General features: G+C 54.9%; 1 protein-coding gene across 2 annotated transcripts in view; it reads left to right on the forward strand.

Moving 5' to 3' along the window:
• The window catches only part of Septin9 (septin 9), a 130284-nt gene that overhangs the window by 29887 nt on the left and 84946 nt on the right, over positions 1-15451 (forward strand). The window contains exon 1 of one of the 2 annotated variants that reach the window (XM_036196218.1): positions 3263-3825. The exons of the other annotated variant lie outside the window; for it this stretch is intronic. Coding sequence (XP_036052111.1) covers positions 3771-3825 — 55 coding nt within the window. The 5' untranslated portion in view covers positions 3263-3770. Of the gene's footprint in view, positions 1-3262; positions 3826-15451 lie in introns of those variants that run through there. 2 annotated transcript variants of the gene reach the window in all.

Consider the following 15451-nt stretch of genomic DNA (forward strand, 5'->3'; position numbering starts at 1 on the left):
CTATTATTTGTTTAAACCCTTAGGTTGCTATTGTTAAATAGCATCTAGCTAGACACTAGAGAAGGGTGGTTATCCTGGTCCCCAGACGTTCTCATGGTACCCTGGCCAGCCATTTGATGTGGAGGATGATGGAAGAGGATTTGTAGATCCTTGGCTTGAGCATCAGGTAGACCACAGTGGGTCTATCTGCCAAGATGGTGACGGGGCCGTGGAAAGTTCCAGAATCTACCTGTACTGTACCTGCAGTGTGACAGGCCCACATGGAGATGAGCTGTACAGGTTCTACCCTAGAGCAGTCAGACTGTGAGAAGGCCGGTCCTGTCACTCACTGACTGGAGCATCCTGTCCAAAGGCGCAATAGTGCTGGGCAGGGAGCCACGACCTCCCTGAGGAGGCCACCCCCACTGCTGAGTCGCTTCCGGCTGAGGCTGTACCTGGGCTCAGAGGTCAGGGATCCTGAAGTGCATGCCAAGCGGCTGTTTCCGCAAGCCTTTCCTGCACCCTCTTTCCCAGGCTTTTCGTGCTCCCCAGGGCTGAACCTGTAGGCTTCTTCCCGTGCCGTCCCGCCCCCCCCCGCAAAAAAAAAGAAAAGAAAAAAGGGTCTGACGGTACTCCCATCTCTGAAAGCGGCTAGTCATGTTCCTAGTCCCTCCTCCAAGACAGTGAGCTGCCTGACCAGTCCAGGCCACCACCTGCACCAGGTGACTTCTTAGACATCTTTGTCATAGGACTCTGACCTATGGGTCAGGTGTTAGCTTAGGTCTGGCTGTACTAACTGCGGTACATTGGCTGGCTTCACACCGTACAATAAAGTGGTTCCCTCCAAGGCCAGCATGCCACATACTCTCATGGTGTCTGCAGGGCTGTGTGCCATATGGCTCTAGGTGAACCTTGGCCTGTGGCTCGAGAGGGTTTTGTCTCTGTTTTCCTTTCTATCTTTGATCTGGTCTTTGAATCCAGGACACAGGCTGACCCCAGGTAACATCTGGGATGTGCCTCAGCTGTAGCACATCTGCACAGACTCTTAGGCTGTGCCTGGTCACATTCTGAGCATCCAGTAATCACATGTTGTCTTTGGGGGTGGACAGGTGCTGGGACATGCCCGTGAGCAGGCGATGCCCGTGAGCAGGCGAGCCTTTTGGTGCATTTCCCTTGGAGCTCAGCATCCCTTTGGTTAGGTTTCCTGCCTCCTCTTGGAGCCTGGATTGCAGCAGAACTCTGAGCTCTACACTTCTTTTTTCAGCTACACTCAAGGCCAGAGCCCCTTCATGCAGCCCAAGACCCTAGAGAGGGGGACTGGGTGGCCAACCAGCCTTATAAAAATCCCAGAATGCCACAGCCAAGCATGTTATCGAGGGAACAGTTGGGGGCGATGAAAGGGATTGGGGGTGGTGGACTGTTTCAAGCTGAGCAAAGCCAAGTGGCAATTGGATTGTCCTGGAGTTTGGAGAAGGTAATTATGGTGAGAAGGGAGGTGCCCTGCTGTTTCCCATGTCCTCTAGGGACAGAGAGAAAAGAGACACAAGGGTGGACTTCCTATTGGGAGGGTGGCCAAACCTGCCTTGGCTTTCCTGATGGAGGAGCTTAGGCATCTAGTGGCTTCCCAGGTCTGCTATATGGGCTGATGGTCACAGTGAAGGCATAGGAAGCCGAGGGCTGGGATGCCTGGGTGCTGCAGCCACTCTGGCAAGGGGTGTTCTGGCTGTGGAAGTCAGCTCCCTCTTCCATTGTCCTCTGGAGTCCCTGAGGGGAACACCCTATGAAGCCTGCACCCTGGCTGGGCTCCCTATTGGAACACTGTGGAGTGTGGAGTGTTTGGCTTCCCTGCATGGATACCGGCTGAGCAACAATGGCTTAGTCCCTGCTAATCTGCTCTTGCCCTGGGGAGAACAATCGTACGGGTGTGTCTCCACTTACCAGGTGCTTTTTATAAAAAACACCAGTGAACAACACCCACCCAGGTTGGATGCTGTCCCAGGGACCAGGGACCCAGGCAGCATCTTCCCAGGGCTCTGTGATACATGCCTTAACTTCTTAGATTGGACCCTGGCATCCCCAAACTCAGGACAGATAGGGTAACCCTGCTGATGGTGGGACTGCCAGGCAGGTTCAGGTCCAGACAACAGCCATCAGGGGTGCCCACTGCTCCTGGAAGTCAGGCTTCAGAAAGATTCGTGTGTGTGTGTGTGTGTGTGTGTGTGTGTGTGTGTGTGTGTGTGTGTCTTAAATGGCCATGGTTTTGCAGTTCCCATGTCCGCAAAGCTTACTTGGTTGAAAATAGTTTAAACCATCTGAGGCATGAGGGAGGGGTGGATTTTCTGAAGAAGGAAGGACTGTATTCCAGCAGCTTAAAAGCAAAACAAAACAAATCTCACCAGACCTAGCTCAGGCTTCACTTCTCCAACAGAGACCTCCGAAGCCTCACCTGCCTCTGCAGGACCCACTCCACTCCCATTACCACACTTTTAGAACGATGGAGTAGGAAGAGAGCACACCCAGACCCAGGACAGCTCAGGGACTCACATGTCACCACTGAGGGCTAGGGGATGGGCTACCCACCCACTTGGCAGGGACTTATCCACTGCTATGCATCCTTCCTTCCCGCCCTGGCTGCACAGAGGTCCTGGGTCTAAGGCAGCGCTCTGAACAGTGGACGGGAAACTTGTTGGCTTAGTCAGGAAGCGGAGAAACACCCCTACCTCCCTGGGGACCCTTCCTGGTAACTGGTGTCTTGCTTCTGTGTCTAACCCATGGTTTTTTTTTTTTTTTTTTTTTTTTTTTATCTGACTGCCCAGTGATGTCTGAAGTGTGAACACTACTTGGACAGAGAAAGGCCAATCTATGGGTGCCTACTGACGAGGAAGGGCCAGGAGCTGCCCTCTTCCTTTCCTCTGATGTTAGGAACTATGGTTTCTCTCTTCTGGAGGGAAGGTCGCGGTCCACTCTCAGTACTCAGGAAGCCCATACAGCGGGAGGGGGGAGGGGTGCTGGAACGATTCTTCTGAAGGGCCGCCTCTCCCTGCCCTATGCCTTCTCTAGCACCTCACCCAGCGGGTGCAGCAGCGACCCCCGGGAGTGCAAGGGAGTAGCAGTCCTCGATGTATTAGATGCTGGGGGACTCCCGGGACCCTCAGCTCAGTAGTCAATAGTGTAGGATCCTGTGGACACGCACTAGCCCAGCGCTGCCGCTTAACCCTTGCAGGCCCCGTGCTCTTACATGAAGGAGGCGCTCACGAACTTTGGCTGCATAAATAAAACCTCCGGCAGCAAGAACACTGCGCCCAGGGAAGGGGAGGAATCTCGTCCCCCTCGGCGCCCGCCCGCTGCTGTGGCCCGGCCTCCACATCCTCCACATCCGCCCACATCTGGCCTCGGAGGGGCGTGAGGGGGAGGGGCCGAGGCCGTGTCTGTCGCGCTCCCCTGGGCACTCTCCAGGAAGGGAGAAGGGGGGCCAGCTCAGGTCGTGTGCCTGGTACTCTGCAGTCCCTGTTGAAGCTGCTCTGGTTCCAACCCCCCCAGGCCCAGTTTTGACAGGCGTGCGCAACAGCCAGTGCGGAGTCGCCAGGGCCGGCGGGGTGCGGGAACCTGATCCAGCCGGGAGGCGGGGGCGGGGCGGGGGCCCGGGTGCTTGGGGAGGGGCCGGCGCCCGCCTTCCTCCCCCATTCATTCAGCCGACCGTAGGGGCCGAGGGGCTCCGGCGGCCAGCTCGGCATTGGGAGCGGGAGCGCGCAGGGCCGGGGCTCCGCGGGACTCCCTGCGCACCAGCCACCATGTCCGACCCCGCGGTCAACGCACAGCTGGACGGGATCATTTCAGACTTTGAAGGTGGGTGCCCGACCCCTCTTGGCGAGCTGGGCAGGAGCCTCCAGGCGGGCCTGGGACAGGACAGGGGTGAGCACAGGAGAGGCAAGACCCCGGATTGCTCACCCTGTGGCTCTGCGTCCCAGACCCTGTGTTGCCTACATGGAGAGTCCCATTAAGGGATCCGGTAGCTAATAGACCCTATAGTTGGGAGCCACGCACCCCCTGGGGACCCGAGGTTCACATTGCCTCTGGGGTGTTCTTCCTTTTATTGTTGTTAGTGTTTGCCCAGCGACTGTCGCCTCCTTCAGGGCTGGCTTGACTACTTTGGAACTACACCAGGGAGTGCAGTTCCACCCTGGAAACCAGTGGGCTTTCTTCTTTGGGTGCTCGCCCTCAGCTCTCAGCAGCGTGGGAGTTAGTTCCCCTCCTGGGATCCAGTGGGCGGCTGAATCCTCAGGGTGGACCGTCCTCCCCTCCCCCACGCCAGCTCCGGGCTTGGGGCTGAGCCCATTCCTGGGGCTGGCAAGGGCTGCCAAAGTTGATCAGCCGGCAGGGCCTATGTATCCAAGGGGATCCCAGCCTGGCGAGTCTCAGGGTCCAGGGTGGGCTATCCCATAGCCCAGACATGCCTGGGACATCTTTATCCGTCTGTGAGGGACGGGGACAGAGGGGCCTGAGCGAGTACAAGAACAGCACTTCGGTCTCTTGTCCTGAGTTTACAAAGTGCAGAGATACTTGGGGGCCGTTTCCTCCAAGGGTGGGCCTGCCACCCCCGCCCTGGGGTTGCATGCGCGCGCTTGAGGCCTCGTGATTGCCACTGCCGGTGCCGTGGCCCCGAGTCCTGCGTCCTCTGCCGGAGTAAATAAAGCCAGTGGAAAGGGAGACTTACACAATGGTGTCCCGCGCGCGTCTGGGGCTGGGTTTCCGAGGGGCGGGCCTGACTCTGCCGGGCCTGGAGCCCCCGCCCCTCTGAGGGGCTCTCCGGCAGCCTTGGGCAGAGCCCTCTGGTGGGCTGTGAGCGAGGAAGGAAGGGCCCGACAGAGTTACAGACAGCCAGGTTTCAGGCCAGCAGCCCTAGCCCTACAAGTGACCAGTTGGGGGTGCTCCAGGTCCCATGGCTGGAACCAGGGGATTTGTCCTGAGCCCACCCGAGGTCAGCCTTATCTCTGAGTTGGGTGACTTCTTCGGGGACCAGAGCCTTAGCTGTGTATTGGGATATGTGTGCCAAGAGTCTGGGAAGTTGGCTGCTGGTGTGTTGGCAGGCGTGCTCTGTGAGGAGCCTGAAATATCACACCCACTTGGTCGCTTTATTGTTGGGGGCAGTTTTTAGATCCTAGCACTTCCCATCTGTGCCGATACAGGGCAGAGCTGCTTCTAGGCAGAACTTGTGTCCCCGACCATCTGAACCTCTTGGTGTCCATGTCTATTCTGGGGTCTCCCAGGCTGGTTTTGTTCTGTTCTGTTTTCTGCGGCCCTGGTGACTGTCCAGGCTCCTCTGTACATCTCTCCTTTGCCCTAGGGCCTTTCATTCTCTTGGGAGTGTAATCTGAAAGTCAGCCAATCAGTTCCCTTCTCTGAAAAGTTGGGGTGGGGTGGGGTAGGATAGGGTCACCACCTTTTTCAGGTCCTGGTCTCTGTATGTGTTTGCTATCTGCTCCAGACCTAGAGGCATTCAGGTCTCTGCTTTGATTCAACGAGGAGGAGCTGGAGATGGGGTTTCTGCAGAAGGTCTTGTTGAGGAGGAGAAGTTTGGGGGTTTGCAGCTGGTACCCTTGCACTGTGGAGGCTGGCTGTCCCCTGTCTCTTTGGTCTCTCTGTGTAACTCCTTCCTCACTATGTCATGCCCGGACTGGGCTGCCTCCCAAGCCGGTTTCTTGACCCTCAAATTTAATCCAAGACAATGGCCTCATTGAGGGCACCCTGGTATGGAGGTTGGCAATCTTACGGGAGTGGGGCCTCCCATCTCTGCTTCCCTGTGTGCGCCAGTCTTCCTACTGTGAACCCTGAAAAGCTCAACTGGGGAATGGGGTCAGGTCTTTGAGTGCCTAGCAATTACTAGCCCAATAGTGAAAGCTAGTGTGTGTGTGTGTGTGTGCGTGTGTGTGTGTGTGTGTGTGTGTGTATGTGCGCATGGCACTTGTACAGGAGAGGCCTTGATCACTGAATGAAGGACCCAGAAAGTGGCCTCCTAATTGTCCTAGGAATATGGAGTTGAGTTGGTATGTGGAGAGGATGTACATGTGGGGGTTGGAGAGCCCGGGACAGCTGGATGGCTAGAGGGACATGGGGAACATGTGACCCAGCCCAGCATGGGTGGTAGAAGCTGGCAGCCTGGATCCAGGCAGGGAAGGTCATGGGGAGACCAGCAGGGAGAAGCTGGGAGATGGAGAGATAAGACCTTGAGTGAAAGTGGGAATCTGTGAAGAGAGAAGTGTACTCTGGCCAGCCTGCCCCATAGGCAGTGAGCAGCGGAGACCAGAGACCAGACCTTGTGTGAGGAGGGGCCAGCTTACAGCGAGTGCTCAGAGGGGCCCAGCCACAGAAGGTCAGGTGTTCCCTGATGTTAGCATGGCCAGAGTCAGCTGAGAAGCGTCCATTATTTGCTCAGGCTTCCACCAGCCAGGTGTGTGGGGCTCTGCCAGGTAGTTGGCGAAGGGAGGGGGGAAAGAGCCAGGTTGGCTGCAGCTGCTGGGGCCCCTGGTCCCTTTGTGAAGCTGGACAGACAGGCTCATGACATGGGGCACTGTGGTCTGCTGAGCGGGTGGGACCCAGGTGCACCCCGCAGGGCAGGGCTAGCTCCGAGCTTTGGTGTGTCTCTGGGGGTGGCAGTCTGCGGTGGGCAGCTGTACCAGGCAGGAACAGCCTGTCCCACAGAGCAGAAGGGAAGTGGCCCAGGTCAGACAGTGCCTCCGAGGGCGGGGGTGTATTGCGTGGCTGTGCTGGGGTAGGAGTGCAGGAGGGGCTTGTGTCACATCCCAGTCACAAATGTCTTCTTGGGCACTCATTTCTCTGGCCATTTTTTCATCTACTTCATTCCATCTGTCCCCGCATGTCCCCCCAGGAACCAGGGGTCACACTTGTGATCATCACTGGAGGTCTTATGGGGATTCAGACTTTTGGTTTTCTGTCCCTTGGAACTGAGAGGGTAGCTGGACCCTCCAAGGACATGAACTTCCTGTGTCTGGGTATCTGGCCTTTGTGTCCCTTCAAGGAAGGTACTCCTGCCTCCTTTGTCCCATTCCCCAGCGGTGAAAAAAGCATTTCTTATTTTGATGATTCAGGTTTTAATCTTGCTAATTTCTCATCTGTCTGTGATTTCCTACTTTCGTATTTCTCAACATAAGGGGTTTTTAGTTGACAGTGGAGCCCCTCCCCCCATGAGATGACACCCACCACTCTCTGTGACTGGGTGGTAAGAGGGGCCACCCCTTCCTCTCGCCTTTCCTGGTCGGCAGAAGCATGGGGCAGCTGAATGAAGGCCAGATCTGTTATCGCAAACACAGTTACAAGCTGAGTCCTTGTGTGACAAAAGCTACTTTGAGTGCCAGCTGTTGGCCTGCTCTTCTCACCAGTGCTGGCTGTAACCAGTTTTGCACGCCCAGAACAATTCTGAGAGTCAGTCCTGGATGTTTGTTGAAACAGATCTGGCCCAGAAGCCCAGATGCTCCAATTTGAGTAGCAAGGCTTTCCTCTGATGTCCTGGAGGAGGCTCTTATGCACTGGGTCCTGGAGGTCCTGTGGTTCTTCTCTCCCTCAGTAGAGAGGTGGCCAAGAAAGCAGGGACCGTGCAGACACCTCTGAGATAAGGTGGTGGTGATGGCTGGACCCAGATGCCACTTTGTTCCCTGGAGGAAAGGCCTGTTGCTTGCAGGTAGCTGTAGATCTGTTCTTTTAATTAATGCCCATGGGCCTTCTGTGTGATGAATCCTAAGATTTCCAGCCCACACTCCAGGCCCCTGGGAATTGCTGCCACCCTGACATTAGTGCCTCTGCAGCCCCTGAAGGGGCTGAGAGGGATTCCAGGGTACCAGGGCTTCCTGCAATGAAGAGGGGCTGGCCTCTTTTATGAATCCCAAAGCTTTTGACATCCTCAACTTGGTATACTAGGTGAGCCCATCAGTCATTCCCATGTGAGCAGGTTCATTAGACATTAGACAGAGAGGGTAGGTATGTAAGCACCCAACAAAGGGTTACCTGAGACAGGCATCTAGTGAGATGTGGGGCACACCCTTTCTGAGGGGCCTCATCCTGGAGTCCTTTCTGGGACATGTGACATTTCAGGAAGGATTTGAAGGAAGCACCGAGGCAGGGAGTGGGTTTGGAAGAGGCAAGAGTTTCTACTGAGAGAGAAAGGTCTTATGAGGAGCGATGGGTGGCTGAGAGGTTGCTCTAGAGTATCTCAACACCAGAACATCACAGGTGAGGGATACTGTATGTCCCGTCTGCAAGGCCACAGGTTGGCAGCCACGGGACGTGTACCTGGTGACCGGACTGTGAAGTGGGCCTCAAGGCCTGAAAAGTTGGGGACCATGTTAGCAGAGGTGCAGAGTGGCCTCAAGCTTCCTTGTCTCATTGTGTATGGTGCAGATGCAGCTCTAAGCTATGACTGTTCAGTCCATTAGGGACCAGAAGGGCTAAGAAACCAAAGCTTCAGCTTACTTGGCCTGGGTACCCATCAGCTGTGTACCCCCTCACCCATATTCCTAACGTCTGGGGACCCTGAGCCTGGAGTTGAGGGTTGTGAGGGTACTTAGTAACTGGAAAAGGGGATCTCCCAGGCTGAAGGCCTGTCTTGTTCTGACTGGTACGTTAGAGCCAGGTTGACTTGCTTGTGGACCAAAAGCACTGACCACCACTCAGGACTGGTATTCCCAAAGGGAGTACAAAAGTGTACAATTGTGTGCTTGGTCTAGGAGCCAGGTAGTTTCCCATCTGGCGACTTGTGGTCTCTGCCTGCCCTTCTTGGGGGGCTGGGCCTGACATCCAGGTACCAGGAGGACAGTGCTGGGGTCTCCCTTCCTTTCTCTACCTCCCATTTCAGAAGAGCTCACAGTAGGATTCTGACTGTGGTTGCTTGCTGTGGGCGGTGTGTGTGTGGGGGTAGTCTGCTGTGGAGAGGATCTGTGTTGACCCTTAAACCCAGGGCAGAGTTGCACTGCTCTGCCAGATTGGCCCAGGCGCTCTCTCTGGGCTCAGGTCAGGGTCCCTATGGCAGTGCTGTGTGGTCTGCTTAGTGCTCTGTGAACAGCAGCTGGGCAAGGGCCCTGGGCAGCCTTGGGCGCTGGTGGGGCGGTCCACATTGAAGCCCTCAGCATGGTTTCATCTTTTTTAAGGGGGTGCAGGATAGTTGAGAAAGGTCTCTCTCCACATGGCCCAGACTGGTCTCAAACTCACGGAAGTCCTCATGCCTCAGCCTCTTGAGTGCTGGGGTCACAGACATGAAATACATCCCCAAAATGCAGTTGGGAAAGGAATTTGTAGTTTCTTTTGACCAAGCTGTGGTAGGAAGACTGGCTGAACACTGGCTCTTTCTAAAGCACTCTTGTTTTTTCCCAAATTTGGAGGCTCATGGAGTTCTCTGCAAATAGTCTCAGAAGCCCAAGGATTTGTCATCTCTTTGGCTAGATAGCCTCACCAGTTGGCCTCTGGACACCCCCAGACACCCAGAGGGCATTTCTGGGCTCTGGCTGTTTAATTTGGTCTGGACAGAACTCTGAGGCTCCATGCAGTCGGGAACCAACAGATGTTCTACAAATTTCAAGTTTGTTGTCTTTTTTTTTTTTTTTTTAAGTGCCCTAAGTCCCAAAAACTTACAGAAAGAGACAGAATGACCTTGCTTTCTGTGGGAAACACAGACATTTAGCACCCCACCATGCCTACCCCCTTGGCTCTCTGAGGAACACCTTGGGGGAACAAAAGGTAGGTGGGAGTTTTAGTCTACCTTTTTCTTTCTTTGTGTTTTTTCCCTCGCTTCCTCCCCTTTCTCCTCCTCCTCTTCACAAAAGGAGAAACTTTGTTATAGTTTTTTTTTTTAATTTTATGTGCATGGGTGTTTTGCCTGCATGTGTGTCTGTGCACCATGTGCATGCCTGGTGCCTGAGGAGGTCAGAAGAGGGCGCCAGATCGCCTGGAACTGGAGTTACAGACAGCTGTGAGCTGCCATGTGGGTGCTGGGAACCGAACCTGGGTCCTCTGCAGGAGCAGTCGGAGCTGTTACCACTGAGCCACCTCTCCAGCCACACTTGTGCTTTTCTCTGTCACTGTTGTTCCCAGAAATAACTCTGTCCCCTACTGCAGTCCTCCCTGGCTGTCCAGGGTCAGGGCCGTGGTCCTGAGTGCACAGCCTTGTCCGTGTCCACATACAGCTTACAGCTTCTTGTGTCTCCACGGCTAAGTCTTGGGGTTACAGGGAAACAGTGGAGACACTTGAATGTTAACCATGGGGGCGTCTGGAGACTCAGGCTGAACTTGTTTAAGGGGAGGATTGAGGACAGCCGACCTTTGCTGCCTAGGTGGGACCTGGCTTTTTCCCTGTCCTCTTTTACTGTCTCACCTTTGAGAAGCTGAGACTCCAGAGCCCTGCACAGCCAATGTCAGACCTTTAAACAGGTTCCTGCTTTCCTACTCCCAACCCACAGTGTAGGTAGGAAGAGCTCACAGGTCCTTGCAGACGGGGCCTGGGCATCTCCTTTCGGAAGATTGCAGCTGAGGGAGCCTCTGGGAATGAGGGAAGTAGTTACTTCGGGCCCCAGGTGGACCCCCTCTATATACCTCTAGGCTATCCACAGTGGTCATTGGTGGGTCCTGTCTCATCTTCTTTTGGTGGAGAGAGTGGTCAGTCCCAGGCACAGACTATAGCAGCCAGCCTTCTGGTGGATGCCACACTCTGGGCAAGGTCTCACCCTCCCTGGATTCAGGAAACAGACTCTGCCCTGCATTGCACGTGGGTGGGCGGCTGAGAAGGGAAGGCCAGGCCCCCCCCGCCCTGTGTCCCCTAGGGACAGATAGTATCTATGGTATAAGTGGACACATTTTCCCGGTTCCAGTGTCCCTTGCCTGCTGTCCCCGATCATGGGTTAGGCACTGGACTGCTCTGATTTTTCCTTTAGTGTAAAATGAAACTCCCAAGTTCTCTGCTGTTTCTGCAGAAGCACCCAGGTGCCCCCGCACCTTGCATGCTCGGCAGGAGGGGGTGGTCTCTTGTGCAGGCCAACCTGGCAGCATGAAGGTTTCTCACGGTGGGTGGGACCCCCACCATGTGCCTGTGAGATTCAGGCTCTGCCTTTGCTCCCAGATGGGAGGCGCACAGAACTGAAGGGGAAGGTGGGTGGGGGAGAGGCCCTAAGTGTGGAACCCCAGCCAAGGTGCAAGCAGCCGAAGGTGTGCAATGGTGAGTTTCAAGCCCTGCTCTCCCTCTGGAAACCCTAGGAAAGGCCACTGGTTTTATTGGTTGTTTTGTTTCTTTCTTTCTTTCTGAACTAAGAAAGAAACTCTTGGCCACCAGGGCCCCTGGGGGTGAAGTAGGCAGGGTATGGTTCATTCTCACAGCACAGGCTGGCCTGGCCAGGTACAGCAGAGGGTGGAGGGTGGGTGCTATGTCCTAGCTCAGAGAAACTGGGCTTTGGGACAGCAGGGTTTGAGGGACAGGGTAGGAACACTTCTCTGATCTGAGGGACAGTCTTGACCATCAGGAAGCCTGGCTGCTGCAAACAGCTGCGCTGGAGCCAGCTGTTAGGGGCTGGTTGGGGGGAGAGGGGGACAGACACCTGTCTCTCTTCCCCTGCTTGTGCGTTCTTTGTCTCTGACCCAAGTCCCAACCCTCCCAGCTGTTTCCCGGTGGCTTACAGGCATGTCCTTTCATCCAGCGTATCCTTATCCTCGGGCCCGTTTCCTTTAACCATATCCCTGTTTCAGTCTGACGTAGCGAGGTGAACTCTGCTGCTGTGGTGCCAGCAGGCACTGCCAGGCAGACCCAGGTTGTCCTAGCCATTTAACCTCTGGCCGTCACTTCCCATGCTGAGATCTGCTCCCTACTTCCTGCCAGGCTTCACTGTCGTGGTGTGAACCTTTGCCTTTCTCATCTATCTGGTTCTTGGGTATGATGGAAATCTCAGTCCATTCGGCAGGAGTAAGCTGGAGGGGTAGCTGGGTCCTGAGCCTAGGGTCTCTGCTTCAGTTCAGTCTTGCACCTGTGAACTAGGAGCTTGGTCTCACCTGTCAGTGTGTAACAGGGGCAGATGGAGCTTTTTCCAGAGGACATGAGGACAGAGTGTGTGACTCAGCTCTGAGCTCACAGGGCTGCACAAGGCTCCCACCTCTCTGAACCTCAGTTTCCTATCTGTCGTGAAAGTGGACATGGTTTCCTGGCTCTGCATTAGGCCTAGAGAGACCACATTCTCTACTATCCCCTTCCTGGTGCTCCTTATTACAGGACGGAAAACTGAAGGTGGAGATGAACCAGGGGCTGTGATTCCCCACCCCCTTTAGTAAAGTAAAAAGACTTGCAGGCCTCTCTTATCATCTGTGCTGGAGTCATGTGAGGACAAGAGTAACTTACTGCCCTGGGTGTCAAGTGTGTGTGTGTGTGTGTGTGTGTGTGTGTGTGTGTGTGTGTGTGTGTGAGACTGTGCATATGTGTGAGCGAGCGTGTGCGCATGTGGGTCTGAGGATTGAGGGAGTGTGGGAAGTACTCAATCATCCCTGACTTGAGAGATTCCAGGCCGCTAGGCTTCTCCTTGCCAGGCCAGGGTGTAGAGAGGACAGTGATGAGTAAGCCAGGCTCCTTCCTCAGCTGGGAAGGTGACAGAGGCTTGGAGGATGGGTGTGTGTGCGTGCTGTGTTGTGTGTGATGTGTTTCCTGCAGCAGGGACATGAAACCAGGTCCCCATTCAGGCCCTGGCTGTGAGCCACAGTGTGGGCCTTGGGCACTTTTGCAGACCTTGTGACTCACATGCTCTCTTTGTCCTGGCTGTGCCCCATAGGTGGCTTAGTTCTGAGTGTCCTTCAGTTGTGACTGCCTGGGGAGTTGTTGGGAGCAGTGACGGCTGAAGCTGGACCTTGTCCTCGAGTGACTGCCAGGAAGCAGGGGGTAGGGTGTGCTGCTGACTGGCAGCTCTGGGGTGCCCACGGCAGCGCCATTTCCTGGATGGTATTGTCCACTGGGTTTTCATTTTGTAGGATTCCGGGAGGTGGATGAGGCTTGTGAGTCCACGGAAGGCAGGGGTCTCTAATTGCTGCCCCTCAGAAGCCCCCTGGTGTGTCCAGGCCCTCCGTCCTCTGACTGGAGACTGATGGGCTATGTTTTATGTTCTGGAGATCATTCTGATGAACAGTTGGGGCTGTTGAATGACTCATCTAGAATCAGAAGATAAGAACTGTAGAGAAGTCAAGAAACAGGACCCAGGAATGTGGGCAACCTTGACCACCCTGCTTCCTGGAGAAGCACAAGGCAGTGTCACTATGTGACCGAACTTTGGATATGCATGCCATCACAGCAGTGGAAGGATGTTTGTCAAGATGCTGAGGGGCGATCTGTATTGCAGAGTTATAAACTTCTTTCTTTTTTTGCACATTTTCTGCCTCATGCTTAGTCAGGAAAAAAAGCTGTAGCTGTTATTTATTTTTTTTAAAGTTAATTTCCAAAAAGAAAAATAACTTTATTCAAACAAACCTCTTGTCCTGTATGAAGGACGAGGGAGCAGAGGCCAGGGAGTTGAGCCTCAAGGAGGACAGCCAGGGTGCCAGAACGTGGTCCTTGCTGTTCAGGGTTAGGTGTTAGGTGGAGAGTGCCACCTTTGCCCAGCAGTGAAGGCTGCTGGGAACCACCTCTGCAGGGGCAGTTTGGACCACATGGAATGTGGTCAGAGTTAGTCTTCCATCTTGACCTGGGAGGGCGTACCCTCCGTGTCCATCCATGCCACGCTTGTGTCCATTGTCTAGAGTTACTGGACCAGGTTGGTTCAGGAGCGAGAAGTCACTGGGGCTGGTTGTTGATCTTTGTGTTCTGTTGTGTCTGGAATGGAAGGGGGCTGCCTCTTCAGGAACTAGGCTAGGGGGCCATGTACCTGGACCATGATGCAGATGACCTTGGCCATTTCTTTATTTCTCATAGAACAGATAACCCCCCAGCTCCACACAACAGATAGCCCCCCAGCTCCACACAACAGATAGCCCCCCAGCTCCACACAACAGATAGCCCCCCAACTCCACACAACAGATAGCTCCCCCAACTCCACACAACAGATAGCCCCCCAGCTTCACACAACAGATAGCCCCAGCTCCACCAACAATAGCCCCCAACCCCACACAACAGATAGCCCCCCAGCTTCACACAACAGATAGCCCCCAGCTCCACACAACAGATAGCCCCCAACTCCACACAACAGATAGCCCCCAACTCCACACAACAGATAGCCCCCAACTCCACACAACAGATAGCCCCCAACTCTACACAACAGATAGCCCCCCAACTCCACACAATAGATAGCCCCCAACTCCACACAACAGCCCATAGCCCCCAACTCCACACAACAGCCCCAGCTCCACACAACAGATCCCCCATACCAGCCCAGCTCCCACACAACGAGATAGCCCCCCCACACACACAGATACGCCCCCAACTCACAACAGATGCCCCCAACTCCAAGCAACATCCCCCAGCTCCACACAACAGACCTAGCCCAGCTCAACACAACAATAGCCCCCAACTCCACACAACAGATAGCCCCCAACTCCACACAACAGATAGCCCCCAACTCCACACAACAGATAGCCCCAGCTCCACACAACAGATAGCCCCCAACTCACACAAACGATAGCCCCCAACTCCACACAAATAGATAAGCCCCCAACTCCACACAACAGAATAGCCCCAGCTCCACACAACAGATAGCCCCCCCCCTCCACACAACAGATAGCCCCCCAACTCCACACAACAGATAGCCCCCCAACTCCACACAACAGTAGCCCACAGATAGCCCCCAACTCCACACAACAGATAGCCCCCAACTCCACACAACAGCCCCCAGCTCCACACAACAGATAGCCCCCCCAACTCCCACCACACAGATACGCCCCAAGCTCACACAACAGATAGCCCCCCAACTCCACACAACAGATAGCCCCCAGCTCCACACAACAGATAGCCCCCAACTCCACACAACAGATAGCCCCAACTCCACACAACAGATAGCCCCCACCCCCACAACAATAGCCCCAACTCCACACAACAGATAGCCCCCAACTCCACACAACAGATAGCCCCAACTCCACCACAACAGATAGCCCCAGCTCCACACACAGATACCCCCCAACTCCACACAACAGATAGCCCCCCAACTCCACACAACAGATAGCCCCCAGCTCCACACAACAGATAGCCCCCACTCCACAACAACAAGATAGCCCCCAGCTCCAAAACAACAATAGCCCCCCAACTCCACACAACAGATAGCCCCCAACTCCACACAACAGATAGCCCCCCAGCTCCACACAACAGATAGCCCCCAACTCCACACAAACAGATAGCCCCCCAACTCCACACAACAGATAGCCCCCCAACTCCACACAACAGATAGCCCCCCCAACTCCACACAACAGATAGCCCCCAACTCCACACAACATATAACCCCCCAACTCCACACAACAG

Source organism: Onychomys torridus, chromosome 8 (genome assembly GCF_903995425.1).
Source record: "Onychomys torridus chromosome 8, mOncTor1.1, whole genome shotgun sequence".
Taxonomy (NCBI): Eukaryota; Metazoa; Chordata; class Mammalia; order Rodentia; family Cricetidae; genus Onychomys; species Onychomys torridus.